Source organism: Atractosteus spatula, chromosome 7, assembly GCF_055471065.1.
Source record: "Atractosteus spatula isolate fAtrSpa1 chromosome 7, fAtrSpa1.hap1, whole genome shotgun sequence".
In the NCBI taxonomy this organism is placed as follows: Eukaryota; Metazoa; Chordata; class Actinopteri; order Semionotiformes; family Lepisosteidae; genus Atractosteus; species Atractosteus spatula.
In genome coordinates this window covers 38,360,474-38,379,896 of record NC_142712.1, presented here as the reverse complement: position 1 = coordinate 38,379,896, position 19,423 = coordinate 38,360,474, and the positions used below count along the sequence as shown (strand labels likewise).

Sequence of the window (19,423 nt, the reverse complement as noted above, 5' to 3'; positions counted from 1 at the left end):
CTAGATGCCCATTTCTAATGCCTCTACAGCGGTGCACAGACTTAAACACATCAGGCTTCCCTGAGCTTGTTGAAAAGAGCATCAGTGTTTATTTTCTTCCTTATTGGCCCAACAGTTTTCTATTGAACAAAGGGGAAAGCACAACAACAAGGAATTAAGCACAGTCTTTCCTCCATATACCACCAGTTCAAATTCAGAGGCAAGCTAATCACTAGATGACAATATCATGGCATAGCTATAATCTGGTCCACCGAGAAGAATTTAAGAGCCACTGTCCATCATACTGACTGGGAGAGGCCCACTCTTTTTGAATTGTCTTAATCAGCTGCATGGAAAGAAAGCTTGAGTTCAGCTTCCGGAGACAGAGCTCTTTTATTTGCACTGCCATCATTTTTTTTTCAACATCATTAATGTTTAACCACATTATCATCATGCAAAATTTTTAAAGAGGTTTTGGGGAGCCCAGTTAAGCTTTGGGGTTCCCGTTGCAGTGGGTTCTCCCTCCTCAATACCATTTAAAGTCGCTTTCAGCTGTTTCCATTTGCAACCTCTTATCTTGCTCCACATGTGCTGAATTTCACAGTGCCTCTTTTTTTTTCATTGCAGATTCACATTGACATTCCCAGAACAAACCCCTTGATTCCGCTCTTCCAACAGGCGTCCGTTCAGGAGGTGAGTGTGTGGACCCATCCCTTACAGTGAAGCTTAACTAAATTTACCCAGCCCATATTGCACACTTGTGCAGACCCGTTTTTCCAATCCAAGCTTCTTACCATTCCCCAACACCCTCAGGAAGAACTAGGGCATCACAAGCCAATTAAACACTACAAGATCACAGAGGTCTGCCATTTTAAAATGAGCACACATGCTCCCCCCCCAGAAAAAGCTGTGAAATAGCCTGTGATTCCTGCAACCCATCAGCATCACTAAGGTGTACATATCAAGCTTTTCAACGAGGTGACACTTTCAGATACAGATGTTTTTGCCAACTCCATTTTATGCTCAGTGTTTTGTTTGCAGTGTATTATAAGTTATTTTAATAAGTAATGTCTTTAAAAACATGATTGGAGATCAGCTATCTCCTCAGCCAGGATGTACAGTACCTGCTGACTGGACACTGAGCAATATGAAGAGACTTTACGGCCAGTAATGTGCGTTGCAGCACAGTGAATTCAGATGGGGGTGATGCTGTGACGTTCGTTGGGATTAGTGTTGGTCACGAATAGTGCTGGTCAAATCTATACATTTTTTGTTGCTGCTGAAAGTCCAAATAGGCAGCCAAACAGCTATGTGTTCGTTGTCCTTGACAGTGTGCTCATTGCTGGAGGTCAGTTGCTGTGCCTCTGACACCTCAGCCCTGATTACAATAAAAGCTGCATGGGAAGAGAGAACGACAGAGTAAATAAAAACAGAATAAAGGAAATCATGGTCTTATCTACAAAAATGTTTGAATGCACAAAATAAATGCAGTACTTAAACGTAGACCTTAAACAAAATCATACAAAGTGTTAACAGAAATACAGGTAGAATGAGGCTTAACATCAGTGCGGTAGAAGAATCTGTCATTGTCATTAAACGTCTTCCTCCTCACCTGCGGGTTCACGTACTCGCTATGTTAGACCAAACCTGGCTTTTGAGAGGCATTCGCAAACCTTCTATCTAGAGCACTCTCAGATAGAGGCCTGAATCTTCCCATGCACTCTCAGAGGCCCCAAGCTTCTGGAACACTCTCAGAGGCCTGAATCTTCCCATGCACTCTCAGAGACCCTGAGCTTCTTACACCAAGGCTCAATTTAGAATTTGCACACAAATGTTTTCATCCTCATTGTCTATGGCATCTGTCCCTCTTCATCACCTCTTCCTGAAGATCAGTGTGCTCAGTAACTGTAAAGGTACATACTTTAGGTAATTTTTGTAATATTCTTTTTTATAATGGAAAACTGTTTAGCATGAGGTTTATTTTCTGTCACAGTTTTTGGTTATTTAGTATATGTCTATTGATTTACGTGGTGTATTAGACATACCAATGGTACATCCAGTATAAGGTTTAGGAGAGATTTGTCCCAGCGTACAGGATTTCTGTACCCACAGACAGTTCAGGAACATGTTCCTCATAAGGAGGAGTAATTTTTTTTAACTTGAAATATTTTTTGTATCATTTGGAACTTATTAATAACCCCAATTTCATTATGGGGCTGGTAGCATCTGATTAATCCTTAATCTACTACCTTGGCACCTCATTTTTTCTGTTTCACCTGAAATACCCACAGAAATAATAGCATTTCCATCAGTAATGAATCTGGGCCATGGCGCATTAAACCCTCAAACTGCTTTCAATTAACAGGTTTAAGATGCCTGTAAAATTATTTCCACCTGTGAAATGGGTCACCTCACGTCTTTCTGCTGTGTTTGATTAAATTCACTGTGGCCACAGGCATTTTTAATCAAATACAATTAAAGTTCATTGAAATATTGCTCAGCTGATTTGGGGACAGTAGTTAAGGATTAGAACTGAACACTGTGGGTAATTAAACATTTTCAATTTAGGCAATAATTGATAACTCTAAGCTTCCATTGCTCAGAAGTAAGGGATAGCCTGCCATACAGAACCTATGTGACTTTGACTTTTCAGGAGCTATTCACTTATTGACATTTTCACAGCAGGAGGAGTCCCATTGCTGTTGCTGTGTGCACTCCCTTGCATTAGTACATCACTCACTGTTCATGGTTTAAATTATCTGCTGTTTATGGTTGTGTGCATTTGAAATAGAATTGTCTAAGCAGGGAAAAAAGCATATTCTCCTGCTGTAATAATGCCAATAAAATATTACAAAAGGCAACAACACTGCCGTGATTATTAATTGTATTCTAAAATGTAGATATTTCCATATCTAAGAAGTCCAAACATGCCTATCTGTAAAGAGGGTCTTAACTCTCTCAGCGATACCAAGACCAGGTGTCCGAATTATGCTAGAGGGAAAAGGATTGATGGCTGACTGCAGTTCTCCTGAATATGAAATGCGTCTGAAGTGTTCTGGCAGGGCAAAGCATTAAACGCACTCCGGCATCACACACCCACACAGAAATTGATGGAATTCTCTATGAGTGAATCATGTACAGTAGTCAGTATAACTAAAGGTTCTCGGATTGTAGTAAATTGTTTTCTCCCTATACATTTGGTAGTATAATATCTGCTGCTGTACTGAGCTGTAAATGTGGCCCTATGGGTCAATGTAATAGTCTGAGAAACCTAAACCTGTCAGATTGTTTCATCTGAAGTCATTTAACAAGAGAGAGTGCCGTGGTGCTGGGTGAAAGTGCAGGAGACAGCTGTTTGAACATTTTCATAGCTATTCAAGACCATGCATTACATTTTTTTTCTTGCAAAGATAGGGGATATGCAAAATCAGATAATTCAATTTACCTTGAACTTTGGAAAATTACATTAAACTTTAATGTACTGTTACAATAATCATGGTGAACGTTAGGCTTCTAGCTCAATTTTGAAGGTTTATATAATATGCATAGGAGATTAAAAATTCAACTTCAGCTTCATCCTGTATTAAATGAAGTGAAATAACAAAAGGCTTCCCATTCCTGGGTCTGGCATTAAAAATGCACAGAATCCCATATGGAACCCAGCTGGACAGGCATTATGGGATTCTTAAAAAGGAAAACAAAATTAAACACTTTGCTGGAACAAACTTTAAGCAAAACGGAAAATTCAACATATACGTGTATAAAGAATACAGTGTAAATATTGCAGGGGTTTATATTTAACTGATTTGTTGATGCTTGTAAAGAGCTAAATTATTTAGTAGTCTCAGAGAAAGATCGCTGTAGCTTTGCAGAGTCAGTGTGGATTTGACCTGGCACCCCCAGGCTGCTCACTCCGATGTTAGTTCAGCCACCTTGGGAAAGGGATGTGTGAGGTTTATTAAAGTGCTCTTACAGAAGGTCTTGGGGTGCAAAGAGTGGAGGGGGAGCAGAGCCCGCGTGAGACGAGCCCCAGTCTAGCTGAGGAGGTGGAGGTCTGGCTGGGATCAGGCAGGAAATTAATGATTAAAGTGCCCTCTCAAACAGAACAGGGTCTGAGAACACCATCACAACACCCAAGGGTGACGCTCCTTTTTTTCAGTCTTCTTTCTGGCTAAAGGCTTTATGTTTTATAGAAAGAAAAATATAAAAAGGTACAATACTTTTTTTTATCAAAGCACATATATTTAAAAAAAATATTGTTGCGATTTTGTTGTCCTTGGGGACGCTACCATCATTATTATTTATCAGAGATTTCTTCTATTGCCTTCAAACTGCGATCCAATTCACAGATAGGAGATTTTGTCAAACAAACTGCAGAACATTGCAGTTGTCCCATCCCCAGAGGAGAGAGGTGTTCTGAATTGTTCATTGGTTCTTATCAGTCTTGACTGTGTTTTCAATTTTTTTTTTGAGGTGCTCAAGAATAATATAAATTGAAATAATGTCTGCATTCAGATTTATTATCATTATTTTTGTTCTAGTATTATTGTTATGTTTCGGTCTCATACAGCTTGATCCAATCTCTTCATCAGTGGCTTCAGGGTGCAAGTGAACTTTCAGAAATACACATTCAGCTATTTCCATTGGAAATGCAATTTCCCAGAGAGAAAATGAAAAGAATTAGTAACGGCCAGCACCTGGTGAAGGAAGTGTTTGTATTTTACCAGTCTGACTTCATAAAGTCACACAAAACTGACCTGAAGCCAAGGGTTTTGAAGAGCCGTGTCCATTACAGCAGTTGTTCCCATACCCAGTCCTTGGAGACTACTGTGTTGATTTTCATTCCAACTGAGCTGGCAATCACTGGGGCTAATTCATGGCTTTATCTGTTTGCTTGTGTAGACTTGAGGTTAGTCAGACTCTAGTCAGTGCCGGTTTTCAAAAAGTCCCAGACTCCAAGGGTACGGTTTTCAACACAGAGCTTTAAACAGACTCTTATTAATTTGATAACCCTCATTTCTCTGTAAACAGCTGTTAATAGGTGATCAGTTGATGCTGAACAAATGCAGGCGACAGTGACTGTATCAGGTATTTTGCAGAGGTCCTGGTGGTCACATTTCAGGCATCAAAGCCTGAATGAGGTCAGTTCTGAAACTCATGGCTGATACCAATCCAGATCCCATTCAACCTTTTCAGAGCTTGAAAGCAAGTTTAAAAGTGTGCTTTAAAGAGAAAACTGAAATCAATTAGCCAGTAAAACGCTCAGTTGGAACAAAAACCAGAAGAGTCAGAGGACAGAAGGCAGAAGGGTGGAGTGTTTTCAAAAGAGAAAAGATCACTGGTTTTTTGAGGTGTTGAGTAACTGATCATCTGAACATATGTTTTCGAAAGATGCTGAAGCACAGGTCTTTCAAGAGGCTTAGTTGCTAAAGCTGCTTGTTCAGGCTGTCCTTTTATAGTGCAGACATCAAGGGATAAGTTGAGAATTTTGATAAGGTGTCAGGGCCCCGCAGTGGGATATTAGCTATGTCAGGTTTGGTTTTCTTGTCTTGCCAAATACCTGTCAGCTTGCAGTGTTTCTTTATTTGAGTCAACAAGTATTTTATTAACCTCCCCAGTTTGGAATAGCCAGCCGCGCTATAGCCAGACGGCTGGGCTAACCACAGCAGCGCCTGTTCCCACACAGAAGGAGAAAGGGCAGACTGGTTCCTCCTACCTGTGGAGCTCTTGGTCTCTGGCACACTACCAGCTCTTCAGCGCTGCACAGGAGTGTCGGTGTCTGTTGGTGGAGTCGAGCAATCGCTGTTCTGCTGGAAACCCTGAGAGGGAACTGGCAAGGCTGAGACACGTGATTGTTAGCAGTTTGCTGGCGGCATGACTAAGGCTTGAACATGCGATGTCTTGCTGAAGAGCTCATCCTGCCCCTGGAACAGGAGCCCATGCTGCTGGTGACACCTGCGAGCCAGGCTTGCCGTGTTTCATCACCAAGAGCTGGTTCGCTCTTCACTAGATGTTAACTTTGCTGCTGGCGCCGCGAGGCCAAAAGGTCAAAGAAAGAACAGTGTACATAAAGTCCACACTTTGCCCCCGTTTTCTAGAACAAGGGTCAGAGAGACGACCAGAGCTGATTGCCAGGTAGCAAGTTCAGGTGATGGAGAGCAGAAAAACTGTGAAGGTTTGGGTAGCATAGATGATGGAAGGGATGGAAGCCTGCTAGGGAAGAACTTTGTGTCAGTTTTGTGCAAGAAGGAAGGATCTCAAAGTGTGACATGGGGTGACATGGGGCTGCAGTCCTACAAGTCCAATCCTGTGCTTGGCACCATGGTCCAGATTAGCTCAGTGAGTTTCATGTGCACTAGCATGCTCCTGCCAGTGAAATGTTGTGCTCGAATGACCCTTTTGAGGTTATTTAAACAAATAAGTCATTCCCAATAGGAAGAGACAGCAGCAGCAGCTAGGCATGGAAGATGCAGTTCTGATCGAAAGCACCACAAGCTTGCAGAGCCCAGGAAGCTCATGGGGTCATAGTGGTGTGTGAGGATGTGGATAGCCTGGCAGACTGTGAGCCCGGCCCACCCCTGTGATGCCAGCAGTGCGCCACTGCTGGGGTACCCCTGATCACAGCCAGTGACATTGCCTAGGTATAAGCCACTGGTCTGGAGCTCAAGTGTGACGTCTGCATAAGCCTTGTTGACTGAGGCACTTGGGCCCCCCCAGCTGTGTTTTTGTAGCACCTTATTTATTCCAGACACTTCCCTACAATGGTTACCATGATCTTGTCTCCGTTCTCTTCTGACTTTCGGCAGTAAACCTTACTCCCGCAAGCTTTAAGATAAAACTCTTAAGACAGACAACAAAAAATGGTGTGCTGCTACATATTAATTCTGAGTTTAAACCCTGGGAATGACAGTTTACACAAACAGCGGTTAAGCATGCTTTTGTCAAAAGACACTGGTGTGGCTCTCTCTCCTGGCTTCTTCTTAACTCATTTTGCAGGGTAACTGCTGTGTGAGCTGAGCCATTTAATCCTGTTAAAACGGCCTTGGGTATGTCTGTAAGGAGGAGAACTTGTATGGTAAACATGATCGGCACCCGCCTGCTAAGTGCAAAATGTTCCTGTGAATACTTGTTCAGCCGAGTAGAAAAGCCAATTTAACTGAGCCTAGACTATTCCTCTAATAACATTATAGGCAATTGTACCCTTCTGTTACAAACACAGGCCATTCTCTTCAATAGGTGGGAACAGGCATTTCAGTAAATGATATCCATACAATTAATCTGGGATATAATTAATAAGCTCACCTGCTTCCCCATGTTCTCCCAAAGCGTTTGGTTTTGCTTTCATTTTTTCACAATGGGCTCCACTAAGCTGCTAGCATTTCAATACAGAAACTGCTTTCCGTGTACTTTACAACTGCAATTACTATTGAAGCTGTAATTTTCTTCTCCTGCTGAAATTCAAATGCCATTTTTACCTTGAGCATTAACCTTTAGACTCACAGCGGTTGATTTTTTTTAGAGGCGTTAATAATTAGTATCAGGTTTTTCTGAAAAAGGAAAAGCAAAGAAATGTACTGCTTTTGTGAAAGTCTACATTGTGCTTAGTTCTTTGACCTCTGCCTAGGAAAGAGCAGTTGTCCAAAATAAACTTTGGACAGCTAAATGGTAAAATGTTTTTTTTCCCTCTTGCCTGGCTTTCACACATCTAGTCTTTTACTAGAATGATTATTAGTGTCCTTCTGGAGTTGAGCACTTTGTCTGGGAAAGAATGGCAACATACTGTATATTATCAAAAAGATGATACTGATAAAAACTTTCTCACATGGTGAACTCACCTGTCACATTTATTAGTCCTATTAAACTTACCATGCTTTAATTAGTATTTGTTTAACTTTTATCAAGGTTTTCTATTTTTACTGTACTTGACCTTGCTTTCATCATACTGTGCATTCCCACACTCCTCCATTTACCGTATTAGGTTGATAATCGCTTTTAACATCTGTTGTGTGAGACCATGGAGTTCTTGTAGTTTAATGTATTTAAGTTTATATGGTAAAATGAATAGCAGATAATAAAACCAGGGTAAAAGCACAGAATCACAATGTAAATGGAAATGGGGAATGTTCTGAGTTACATGTGTTAGAAACGTGTGTTAGAAAGAGAAAGCAGTATTTGCATTCCTGTCTTATGCAGCAGGGTTTAATCTTGACGTGGGTAATTAGTGAGATGGTTCAGTGGTTATGTAGCTATACCCATAAGTTTTATGCTATGTTTTTTTAGCATATCTATCTGAACAGAGTTGGCTCCAGAACCTTTGACAAGTTGCCATGACTGTGATTTGCTTTGATTGAACAGCTGAGATTTCAGCTGCAAACCATGTTGCCCTTATATTACATAAAAATCACTTTGATGGTGTTCACGGCAACGAGCAAGGCCACCTCTACATCTGTTATTAGTTGCCTCTGCTGGGTTTAAGTATTAGGCACAGATAAAGGGTTCTCTGTAGAAATGGATACCAGAAACGTGTAAAAAAAAATCAGAATCACAATGCTGAAGATTGAAGTACAGTGTAAGAATGTGTGTATGTGTGTATGTAAAATCATCCCCCCAACACCCTACTGCTAGATCAGTAGCAGTAAAGCCCAGCATACAGATTGAATAGAGGGTGCAAGACACAACCTCTGTTTTGTGGACAAATAGAGCAGCTGCATCTCAAGGGAGTAAAACAAAGCATTATTTAGGGATCTCTGTTACATACAGTTTATTATTGATATTTTTGCTCTTTTTCATCTGCTGTAAGCTCAAGAATTATTGGCACCCTTGATCAAGATGAATAAAAAAAGCTACATAAAATAAACAGCACAGATAATGAGCTATACTGTATGCTCCCAAAATAGGAAAACGACAGGCTTTTATTATAATATAGTTAGTTCAAAACATGTTTTTAAATGAGTAATGCTATTTTTTCTCCAAAATAGAGGTGTCAAAATTACAAGTTCCCTACGTTTTGTTAAAGGACATCAAACAAAATGCAATCAGCAATTCAATTCTGCTTATTTAAATACAACTCAGGAACCTTTTTTGGACTTCCTGTTTCACCAGGGTATAAAAAAAGGTGAAACACATGAGAAAAACCTTTGTCATCCATCACTATGGGGAAAGGAAAATAAAATCGAAAGTGACAAGCAGTAGTCAATTTTCAGGTAATGGATACAAAAATATTAAATATGCCACTTAGCACTATTAGGGCAATAATCAACAAGTTCAAAATGACCGAAATGGTAGTTAACCTACTAGGAAGAGGATGCAGGTGTATCTTGTCTCCACACACAGTGAGGCAAAAAACAATCCAAGGTCCCAGTTGGAGTCACTTGGTGTCACCAAGTTTTCTAATCATCAGTTAGACATTACATCCATGCCAACAGGCTATTTGGAAGAGTTGCCAGAAGAAAGCCCTTACTGACAACAAGAAACTGAATTGGCTGGAGTTTGCCAGATGAGTTTAATTGGAAACAGGTGCTACACTCAGATGCGAAGAAAATTGAACTCTCACACCATCAGCACATATGGAATTGGAGAGGGATGCATCCAAAGAAAAGAATCTCATACCCACTGTGAAATATGTTGAGGTAGTGGGGCTGGTTTGCTGCCACTGGCTCTGGGGCACTTGTTAAGCTCAATGTACTAAGTATCAGGATATTGTGGCGAAAAACCTGGCTGCCAATGCCAGAAGGCTGCAACCTGGTTGCAGGTGAATCTTCCAACATGACAGTGACCCTAAACACACCTCAATATCAACAAGGAAATAAATGACTGAAGACAATGGCCATCTCAGTCTCAGGACTTAAACCCGTTTGAAAATCTGATGTCTGAATTGAAGAGAGCAGTCCGTACGAGTAGACCTAACGACATCAAGGATCTGAAAAATGTCTGCATAGAGGAATGGGCCAAGTTCCCTCCTGATGTGATCTCCAACCTTATTAAACATTATAGGAAAAGGCTTTGTGCTGTTATCCACACCAGAGAGACAGGAGATCTAATCAATTTTGACAGTTATGCTTTTGAGAAAAAGTAGTATTATTACTTATTTCTTATTTTGAAAAAAAAAATAATAAGGACATTGTAAAAGAGACAAAAGTCTCCTTTCATTCAGAGAGAAGGGGACAGTTCCCTGTGTCAGAATGCCAATCCATTGCAGAAATTACCCCCCCCCAACAATGCTGGTTCCCACTTATACCTCTGGATGGACTGGGGCAACTGGGGTGAAGCACCTCACTCAAGGTCCAATACCAGTGTCTGCAATGGGGACTTGAACCCACAACACACCAGTTATAAGACCAAAGACTTGTTCACTCTGCTGGACTGCCCAAGGACACAGGAGTACTGGTGGAAAAATTATTTTTGTGGGTGCTCATTTATAGAAGAACAGTGACTAATGAAATAATTGTGGTTATATATTGTTTTGTGTCCAGTGCACAGGTGTGGACAGGTCTTTGTGATGACTGCATGTCTCCATCAGAGTGATGTGGGGTTCATGGGTCGGTCTGTGTCATTTTTCTCCATGGCTGGCCTGGACTGCCCTGTCCTTGCTGGGCCACTCTGGAGAGAAGGAGCATTCCCATCAGACAGCTGGACTGTACTTTGCAGACACCTGTCCGACAGAACTCCACATCTTGAACTGCAAAGGGGTAACAGGTGTGGGAATTCAAAAAAAAAATATTACATCTTGGTGCCCCCTTGTCCATTGACTTAAAAAAAAAGTTCTGGCTTTTCCTGTGCCTGATTAACAGAGAGCAGCATTCTGACTGACAAGGAAAGTGTTGTTTTGATATCTTATTATTTCCCCCTTAGCGCCCTTTGTAGTTCCGTCACGCCTGTCAAAAATCTTGTCCAAACATTGGCTCTCCCATCTGCCCTGGAAAGAGGTTTAAGGACTCCTAGGTGAACTTGAGAGACCTTGTGTTGACAAGACTCTGAATGATAACGCAAGGAGCTCTCACAGCATTTTGCAGAAAACTGTCAAAGGCAAATAGAAATGGGTAACTCTTTCTCCCCCCTTGACATTTATGCTCCGTGTCTTTGGCAGTAAAATCAGATTCATCTTGACAGAAAGATGTGTGGGACAGTAATTAAAACGCTTTCTTTCTATCTTCTCTGTGTCATTGACAGAAAAGCTTTTGGTCAGCGTTGGTAGTTGCGTCGACAATGGCATCAGTGAGGAGCTCAAGCAGAGGAGCAGTGGGATTATGAGAAATATTGATTACTTGCAGTGTTCCTGTTCTGCCATCGCATGCTGAACTAGCATCTGCATATGAAAGTTGAAAAGGTGTTTGAAAAGGATTATTCAGACGAGATTCAGCATCATAATGCTGCCCAAGGCCCTCAGCTGTGTTTGATATTTCAGAAAGGCGAAACGAATCTTATCTGTGCTTTTATTCCCTCTTCGTTCTCACAGTTGTTGAAGTGCTCATGGCTGTGGGAGAGGAATGTTTGATGTATCCCATCATCAGTTACTGGCTGGGCTAGTGCTGATGGGTAGTGACAATAGACTTGTGTGCTGGTTTCCGGAGGCCATGAGCAAAGTCTTGCTCTGCTTAGCTCGGATACCTGTCGTAAGAATAGTTACTTCACATCACCAGTCACCACTGGGGAGGATTGAAATCTTCTTTGCACACTGATGTGTGAAAGCCACAAAGCGTATTTTAACTTCAATGCCTTGAATTGGAAACGGTGTCCCATCGCTCTGTGAGTCATTTCCAAAGAGCAGCCTACACAGCTTCTCGGAAGACTCTCCTGCTCTTCTGTTTTCAAACAAGTACCCAGGGAAGCACTACAACCACACATGAGCTCTAAATTGGTTCAATTATGTAATTAATTAGTTCAATTAAGTAATTTAGAGTTAAATTGCAATGAAAGCCAGGAGTCCCAGTGCGTGTGTAGCATTGAGATGCTCATCCCAGCAGTGCACGTTTTCCTGCAGGCTTGACGTCTCCCTGCGTGATGTCTCTGTGTTACTGATCTTATATTCCCTGGACTCAGCTCCTGTGGGCGATGCTGAGATACCCATTTCCTTGGCAGAGAATTTATTTTTCTTTCTTCTCTTATTTATTTCTCTTTGTTCTTTTTCTGTCTTTGCTGTTGTTTTAGTTTGGTGCCTTGAGAATCATCTGCCTTGATCAATAGCCCACTGAACAGGACTGTGGTGTTGCTGATGCAGTTATTGTCATTTGTGTTTGAATGTTGGATGTTGCACTGAAGCCGGGCAGGTGTTTAAGATTCTCATTACCTGCAGTCTAATTTAGCACAGGCTAATGAGCCCATTCAAAGAGGCATCACTGCTCAGTGTTCCTGGACATGGCTATTAGTTAAAAGTGGACCACAGAGAGGCAAGTGAATACTCTAATTACCTGCTGGGCGTTTGATGGTATACGCACTTAGTTTTGTGTCATGCTTTATTCCATCAAGGTTTGGGATTAATCGTCTAATTAGCCATGTTCCACAATAACAGATTCAGTGCTACCACTTGTTCCCCAAACGACAGATTCCATTACTCACTCCTCTTCTCCCTCCTCACAGGATGGCAGAGTAATTACAATCATTTACCACCACTTACAACATTGAATTTCATTTTTTCTTTTTCTTTCATTCCTTCTTTGCCTCTTTCAATCTACCCATTTGTTGATAGATGGGAGATTTTTCAGAGTGTTAAAAACTACTGTATATACAGTGTGGGATGTATAGCTTGCAGTTCATGACGCTGCTGCCACAGGAACATGAGAATAACAGAAGATAGCAAATTGCAACATTTCTGCAGTTTTGAGCCATTTGTACTGGGGGCAGACAAGGGATATTGTAAAGATGCAGTAACAGCACATTCATTTTTAGAGTTGCTGCAGTGTACTGCTGTCTATCCTATCATTTTGCCCCATGCTCTCTGACTTAGCTGTTCCTATTGCCTGTTTAATTAGATCAATGTAAAATGTCTTTATTAATTTTTGTTAGTTTACTTGAATAGGGTTACATTACACTGCCATAACTCTTTCATAAACACTACGCAAGATCACCACATGCATAAAAACCTAAATATAAATTCACTTTAACGTACTAGGACCGCTGTTACTGAGTTGCAGAAAGCCCTTGTCACCTCTCAGGTCACTCTTAAGGTCTTCCATCAGTTTTACCTCTTGTTTTTATACCTGGAGTTCTACTCTTAGCTTTTGGCTGAAGCTGTGTCTGATTATGAGCCATTATGAGTAATTGAGAACCCATAATGTCTTTTGCACAAATGGATATACATTATGATATGTGTTTTTTTTTGGTGACAAGTTATGATGGTGTTATGTAACTCCACTCAATGAAGCAATACCTGCAATGAAAAGCAACACATAGCAATGAAGCAATTTTATATAACAGCTATAGTTGATATATAGTCTTCTGCCACCTTGGTCATGTAATTGGTCAGGCACTGAAAACTGTCAGTAAGTAGGGATGATGTTATTCAGGGCTGGTATAAAGCAGGTCCACTACAAATTGGCACAAAGCCATGTCAGAGAGAAAAGTGGACGACAGTGATATCAAGGTTAGAGATTCCTGCAGACGTGGTCATAGGTTGTATTGCTGCAGTGATTGCTTCATCACCACAATTGCTGAACTTACACGCATTTTGTCATCTTACTGCTGTCACAGTAGGTATGTGGGTTTACCTGAAACATACCGACCCACAGCAGTCCAGCAATTGGACAGTGGTCTCTGATTACGTGGAAGAATGTCATTTTTAGGATGCACACAGCAGAGCAGGTGTCTACATTTGTGTGCACCTTCATGTAACAGACACACTTGATGACATTGTCACTATTTTTTAAAGACAAAAAGCTATGAGTGGGGGGAAAAAAAACAATAAAAAAGCCGTCAGAGTTCAGAGTGATGGCTTATGTGTTGCGTTCATAACTTAAAATTCAGGACTAGTGAATTAATGGCATTTAAAATAAGTCTACTTAAAAAAACCGCTCCTGTTGCCCCGGCAGGTGAATCCAGGTGCAGTGCTAGTCTCTGTCAGGGCTGCTGTGCTTCATTTCCTGTGGCCGCACTGTAACCGCACCCATGCTGATGCCCCTCTGCCCTGTTGCAGGTCTTTGAGCGGATCCTGTTCATCTGGGCCATTCGCCACCCAGCCAGTGGCTACGTGCAGGGCATAAATGACCTGGTCACCCCCTTCTTCGTTGTCTTCCTCTCTGAGTTTGTCGGTAAGTCCTTTGCTAAATATAGTATAAGTTACAAAATGGTAGGATAGGCTCTGTGATTCTGTTTTGAAAAAAGCAGTTGAAAATGGATGGATGAATGGAGAATGTTATTTGTGAATAATAACAACATGGTACTGACTGGCTTCCCAGGTGGCTTTGGGTTACAGTGTGGTCCTGTAGTCCCAAAAGCGCGGGTCCAAACCTGGGATGGAGCAGGCTGTGGCAGTTACTCCAGAACTGTCTGCACTCAAATGGTGGATTGCAGCCGGTGTTGTAGTTTTAAATTGCTAAGGATGAGCTTGGCTCGCCCTGTAGCAGTGGCCCAGGGGTCCTTGAGTTCTGTTCCCCCTCAGTGGCTCTAGGTTTGCCCCTGGTGGTGAGGGGCTCGTGTGTTGTCTGCAGGCCCGTGGGTTCTAGCAGAGAGCTGAACCTGGTTTACAATTGACAGTCACAAAAACAAGGTACCTGGAAAGAGAAGAAAGTGCAATGTTTTGTTGTAATAAAAATAATTCCCTGCATTTTTGTTTATTGTCTGTCATGCAGAGGATTCCCAGAGCACTTTAAATCTAGGGAAGGAGTCACTTTATCTTTCAGTGAAGTGCAGCAACCACTTGGGTGGTGCAGGGCAGCCATTCTTCATGAGCGAGCGAGAAAGTACTTCAGCAGGTCAGCTATTATAAATAAGCAGATTAGAGAGCCCGAACCTGAACTAGAATTAAGGTCTCATTAAGGACACTGAGGTCTACTCTGGACACCCCTGCTCTTCTGAATATTTCTGTAAGCAGGCAGGATCTTGATTCAAAATCTCAAATGCCATAAACCCCATCTTGGCTGAGCCTACTGTCCTCTGCAATGTGACCTGCAGTATCATGGCTTGAACAGTGTTAGACCTGTGCTCCTCTTACATCTACACTTTTCCATCTGCACAGAGGAGGAGAGAGGTGATGAGGGACATGAGATGAGAACAGAACACTTTAGTATCTCGTTCTTAAGTCCAATAAAAAGTAAGAAAAGGAATTTCAGGCAACAATCTGCCTTTTTTTTTCCTTTTTGACTCATGTCTAATTTCCAGAAAAAATGCGACACGACTCTCCTGCTGTCTCGGTGTGCAGTGGAGCTCTGTGTGATTGAGTAAGAGAGGGACTGTCGGACTCGAGGCCTGAGGCTGTTTGAGAGCTCATTCCACATTTGTCTTCAATTTCAGAGTAAATACCTGTGTCTCTAACATGGTTTTGCCTAATAACAAAAGTCTATGGTAGTTTGCAAGACATCAGTGACAAAATGAAATGCAAATGCTGTTCAGGCATTGTCTAACTGTAGCCTCTAAACAGATTTATTGTGCTGTGTTCAAACAGGCCATTTTTAAAGCATGCTGTTGAGGAGTGTCATGCCTATTTCTTCCACAGTCTGTAGTAATAGTTAAAAACAAGGGGTTTTATTTGTGTTTGAGCACTCGAAAGTGTTTCAGGACTGGCCTGGTCATAGCCTCCCCAGTACTCCCCAGTAGAGACACCTGAGTGCTCTGTGCTTGTGAGCAGAGTGCTGAGAGAACTGTGTCTCATTTTCAGATTGCCTGGAAAGATATCTGTGCTTCAGATGGAGTTTGTTCTGTCCTGTATCATAACTGCCAGAGGGTGTTATATGAAGCAGCCGGCACTAGAGAGAGGGACCATTAACACCCATGTCAAAATAAGACAAACCACACTTACTGTAATAGAAAAAAGCTCAATTTCTCCTGGAAATCAGACAAAGCGTGAACTCCATCTGTCTGTAGAGGGCTCAGCCTCGTGTGGATTGAAGGCCTGGTGCTCATTGCCATTTGTGGATTGAAATTACAGCTTTCTTCAGACCGTGACTTAGGATACTCTGTCATTCCAGACAAGACTGGATAAACATATCAGATGCTCCTTTTTGTTTTTAACCTTTGTTACCAAAGTATTTTATTCCTGCAGGTGAATGTCCTAATTAAAAAGGCACACTTCGTTTTTAACATCTTAAAAATAGACTCTCTCTATTGCTCTGACTGGAGTGTCGTTGCCTTTTCTTGGCCCAATCCATTACCCTGCATTTGCCAGTACTCTGGTGACACACGCAACTTGACTCTTTTTCCTTTCTTTTTTTTTAATTCTCTGCAAGGTTAATTACTTATAGATAGTTAAGGATTAGCGTAGAACAAAGGCATTCCAGTGCAAATGAATTGATCTCATCCAGTCTTTACCACCACTGAAATGTCATTAGTTTACACACAGAAAGATTACCCCTACACCGATCAATGACATTGCTTGTTTTTTCCATCTTACTTTCTTCTTCTCTCCCTAAACCCATTATCGAAAAGTAGATTTTTCACATTGGCGCCTCCCCCCTCTGTTTGATTCCGGGTTTGTTTTTTCCAGTTGAAAGCGGGGCCTGGGATGCATGGTCAGAGAGCCTGTAGTCAATAATTCAAGTACAATGAGTTGCATTGATCCAGGGATTTATCTGTTTACAGAGCAGGCTGATGGAGAGGGAGAGGGGCTTTGGCCAAGATCAATTGTGGTGAATGATACTTCTAATCCTAACATGCTTCTCTGAAAGGCAAAAGGTGAAGGGCTTCTGGCATCTTGCATTTTGTGTTTATTAATTTCTGTGTATTAAGAAATGCAGCCATGTTATGCGATATGTAGTACCTCGTGAAGCACACATCCATTTTCTTTTCTTATTACGCAATGTAGGAATCGAATGTTCTTCCACCTGTTCTGGATACTTTTTCCTCTGATTTTCATTGTCTTTTTCCTTGATCTATTCTCCCATATTTGTCTTCCTTCATTGTTCTTCAACTTTCTTTTCCTCGAATTTCTGGTGCAGTTCGTTCCTTGTTCTGCAGCTGCAGGCTGATGTCTGATTCTCTCGACTCTTTTCTTAGACTCTCTCAGAGTTTCTCCCACAGACCCCGTCATGCTCTCACCCACATCATCTGCTTGGTGTCTGTGAGCTCCTTTGTTTTCCTCTTGTCTGTGTAATTTATTTTCAAGCTTAATGATCCCTTATAGCAGATGCTTGTGTGAAGTTATTTGCTCCACAGAGGCAGTTAAAGGAACCCCGATGACAGGAGAAGCTTGAGTTTGTTTTTCTTTGCTTTAATGGCCTGCTTGAGTGTGACTGCAGCCCAAGAGCAACAACATTGTGTATGTTTTGTCATCACCTGTTTGTAATAATTTATTTCAAGGAGCTGTGTAGATCTGCAGGGTAACACACACATTAAGGGGGGAAAACGAATACATACAGTACAGACACAAACATGCACCTGAGATGAGCACATCTGCTTTTTTTAGCCCTCCTGGACTCTGCAGTAAGTGGGCTCATTGCAAATTGTCACAGAATTAGAGGTAATGCAGCTTTGACAAAACACAAAGCACGAAATGGAGCAGGGCAGACATGGCCAGACTTTTGAGGTTGGAGTACACTTTGTGCAGATACTGTGAGATCTCTAACCCACACAACTTCAAGTTTGTATTTCTGTTCTTGTGAGGACATCATCCTTGACTCCCGCTGAATGGAGGCGCGAAACATTTCTAGGCATTACTATCTTGACACGGATGTTTTCTCAGATTTAATCTTCACAAATGTAGTACTACCTGTGCACACTCATTCTCGCTGAGATAACCGGGGTTCGGTTGGAGCTCAGGGCTGAAAACCTGCCTTGTGGGCCTCTGGGGGAAGACAACACATCATGAGTCCTGGAATCTATAGATGGTCGAAATCAGAGATGATTTCCCCTGGAATGCTGATGAAGATGAGTGTACGCGCCTTACAGAGTGCTTGCCTACAGGATGTACAGTAACACTGTAATTATATTCATTATTAGACTTTGTAACACAAATTTGTATACTCAAACTATTATTTTGACCCACATCCCAGAACTCATTGTTATTACCGCAACTATTTGTTTGCATGCTTTTCTTCAAGATTACAGAGCATTTATAATTTACAGTAATAAATGTTAATTGGATTATCAGTACAAAGCATGTACGTTTATTAAACTAGACATGAAAATGTACTACGTGCGTGTAAATAAACATGTTTTACTGAAGCAGCATCTGCAGGGTCTCGGGTTAGATTCCAACACCAGGTGACCATCTGTGTGGAGTCTGCATGGTTGCTTTCCCTTTCGTTGTGTAGGGTTTGGCCTTGTTCTCTGGTTTCTGCCCACCTCCCCAAGATGCGGAGGAGAGGTTTAATTGGCTTCTGTAAGTTGTACCCCTGGGGTTTATCCCCGTGGGGAAGGTAGCTGTGCTCCCCACTTCATTGCCTACCTGTGAGACTTTGGTGCCTCTCTTGCTGTATAGCCAGCTCTGGTTATGTGACTATTAGTGAAAAGCTGGCTTTGCTTGTAAGATCGAGTCATTTTAATGTGAACTGCCTCTGATGCACTCCTTACTAAAGCTGCTGGTTCTGTGACATCAGGGCTGTAGAATGTAGATGAATAGCTGTGTGGCTAGCGTTTGATCCCACAGGGTAATATCTAGGCTGCACTTCCTTGCTTATCTGCCTATTAACACCCTGTCTTCTAGAAAGATCACTGGACATATTTTTATATTACCCTGTGTATAAGATAATACCAGAATGATGTGAAGAATTTTGACACACGCATGCATTGTGTGTATATATTCTATGTGTGTAATAAAAGATTAGCAGTGTGCATCAATCTAGTTTTCAATTTCATACATGCAAACGGTACAAAGAAAAAAAAACAACAAATGGACAATTTCAGTGTAATCTCTGATTATATTTCAGAGACATAATTTTGAGAATGAATAAAAACTGAAAGACCTTCTAGCTGTTATATACCATCTAAGATGTTTCTTATGATGAAATTGTTTCTGATACTATCACTTTTACTTGTAGCAAGAGGCACTGTAATCATGTTACAGTGTTGTTCAAGGGCACTGGCAGGATTTCAGTGGAAGCCTAAAAACTATTTCATAGGCTTCCGAAAGCTTCCATCTGCGTTCAAAATGAGAGGTGGCTGTCTCTCCAAGAAAGTGTAAAAAAGTCATATGTTGACCACTCATTTTGATATGAAATTCTGTTTTCTTGGGTACTCTGCAGAATCAGCCGCGTTTTCAGCACTGCCCAAATTATATTTTTATCTTTTTCATCCACTACAACTTGAGCAATGAACTTTTTGATGACACTGAAATCCCTCATCCTTAAATAGAGCTGCA

General features: G+C 41.5%; 1 protein-coding gene across 2 annotated transcripts in view; it reads left to right on the top strand.

Moving 5' to 3' along the window:
* The window catches only part of tbc1d22b (TBC1 domain family, member 22B), a 129,433-nt gene that overhangs the window by 51,912 nt on the left and 58,098 nt on the right, over window positions 1–19,423 (top strand). For both annotated transcript variants that reach the window (XM_088922159.1, XM_088922158.1), the window contains 2 exons: window positions 607–672; window positions 14,108–14,222. In XM_088922159.1, the coding sequence (XP_088778285.1) occupies window positions 607–672; window positions 14,108–14,222 (181 nt within the window). The remainder of the gene's footprint in view (window positions 1–606; window positions 673–14,107; window positions 14,223–19,423) is intronic.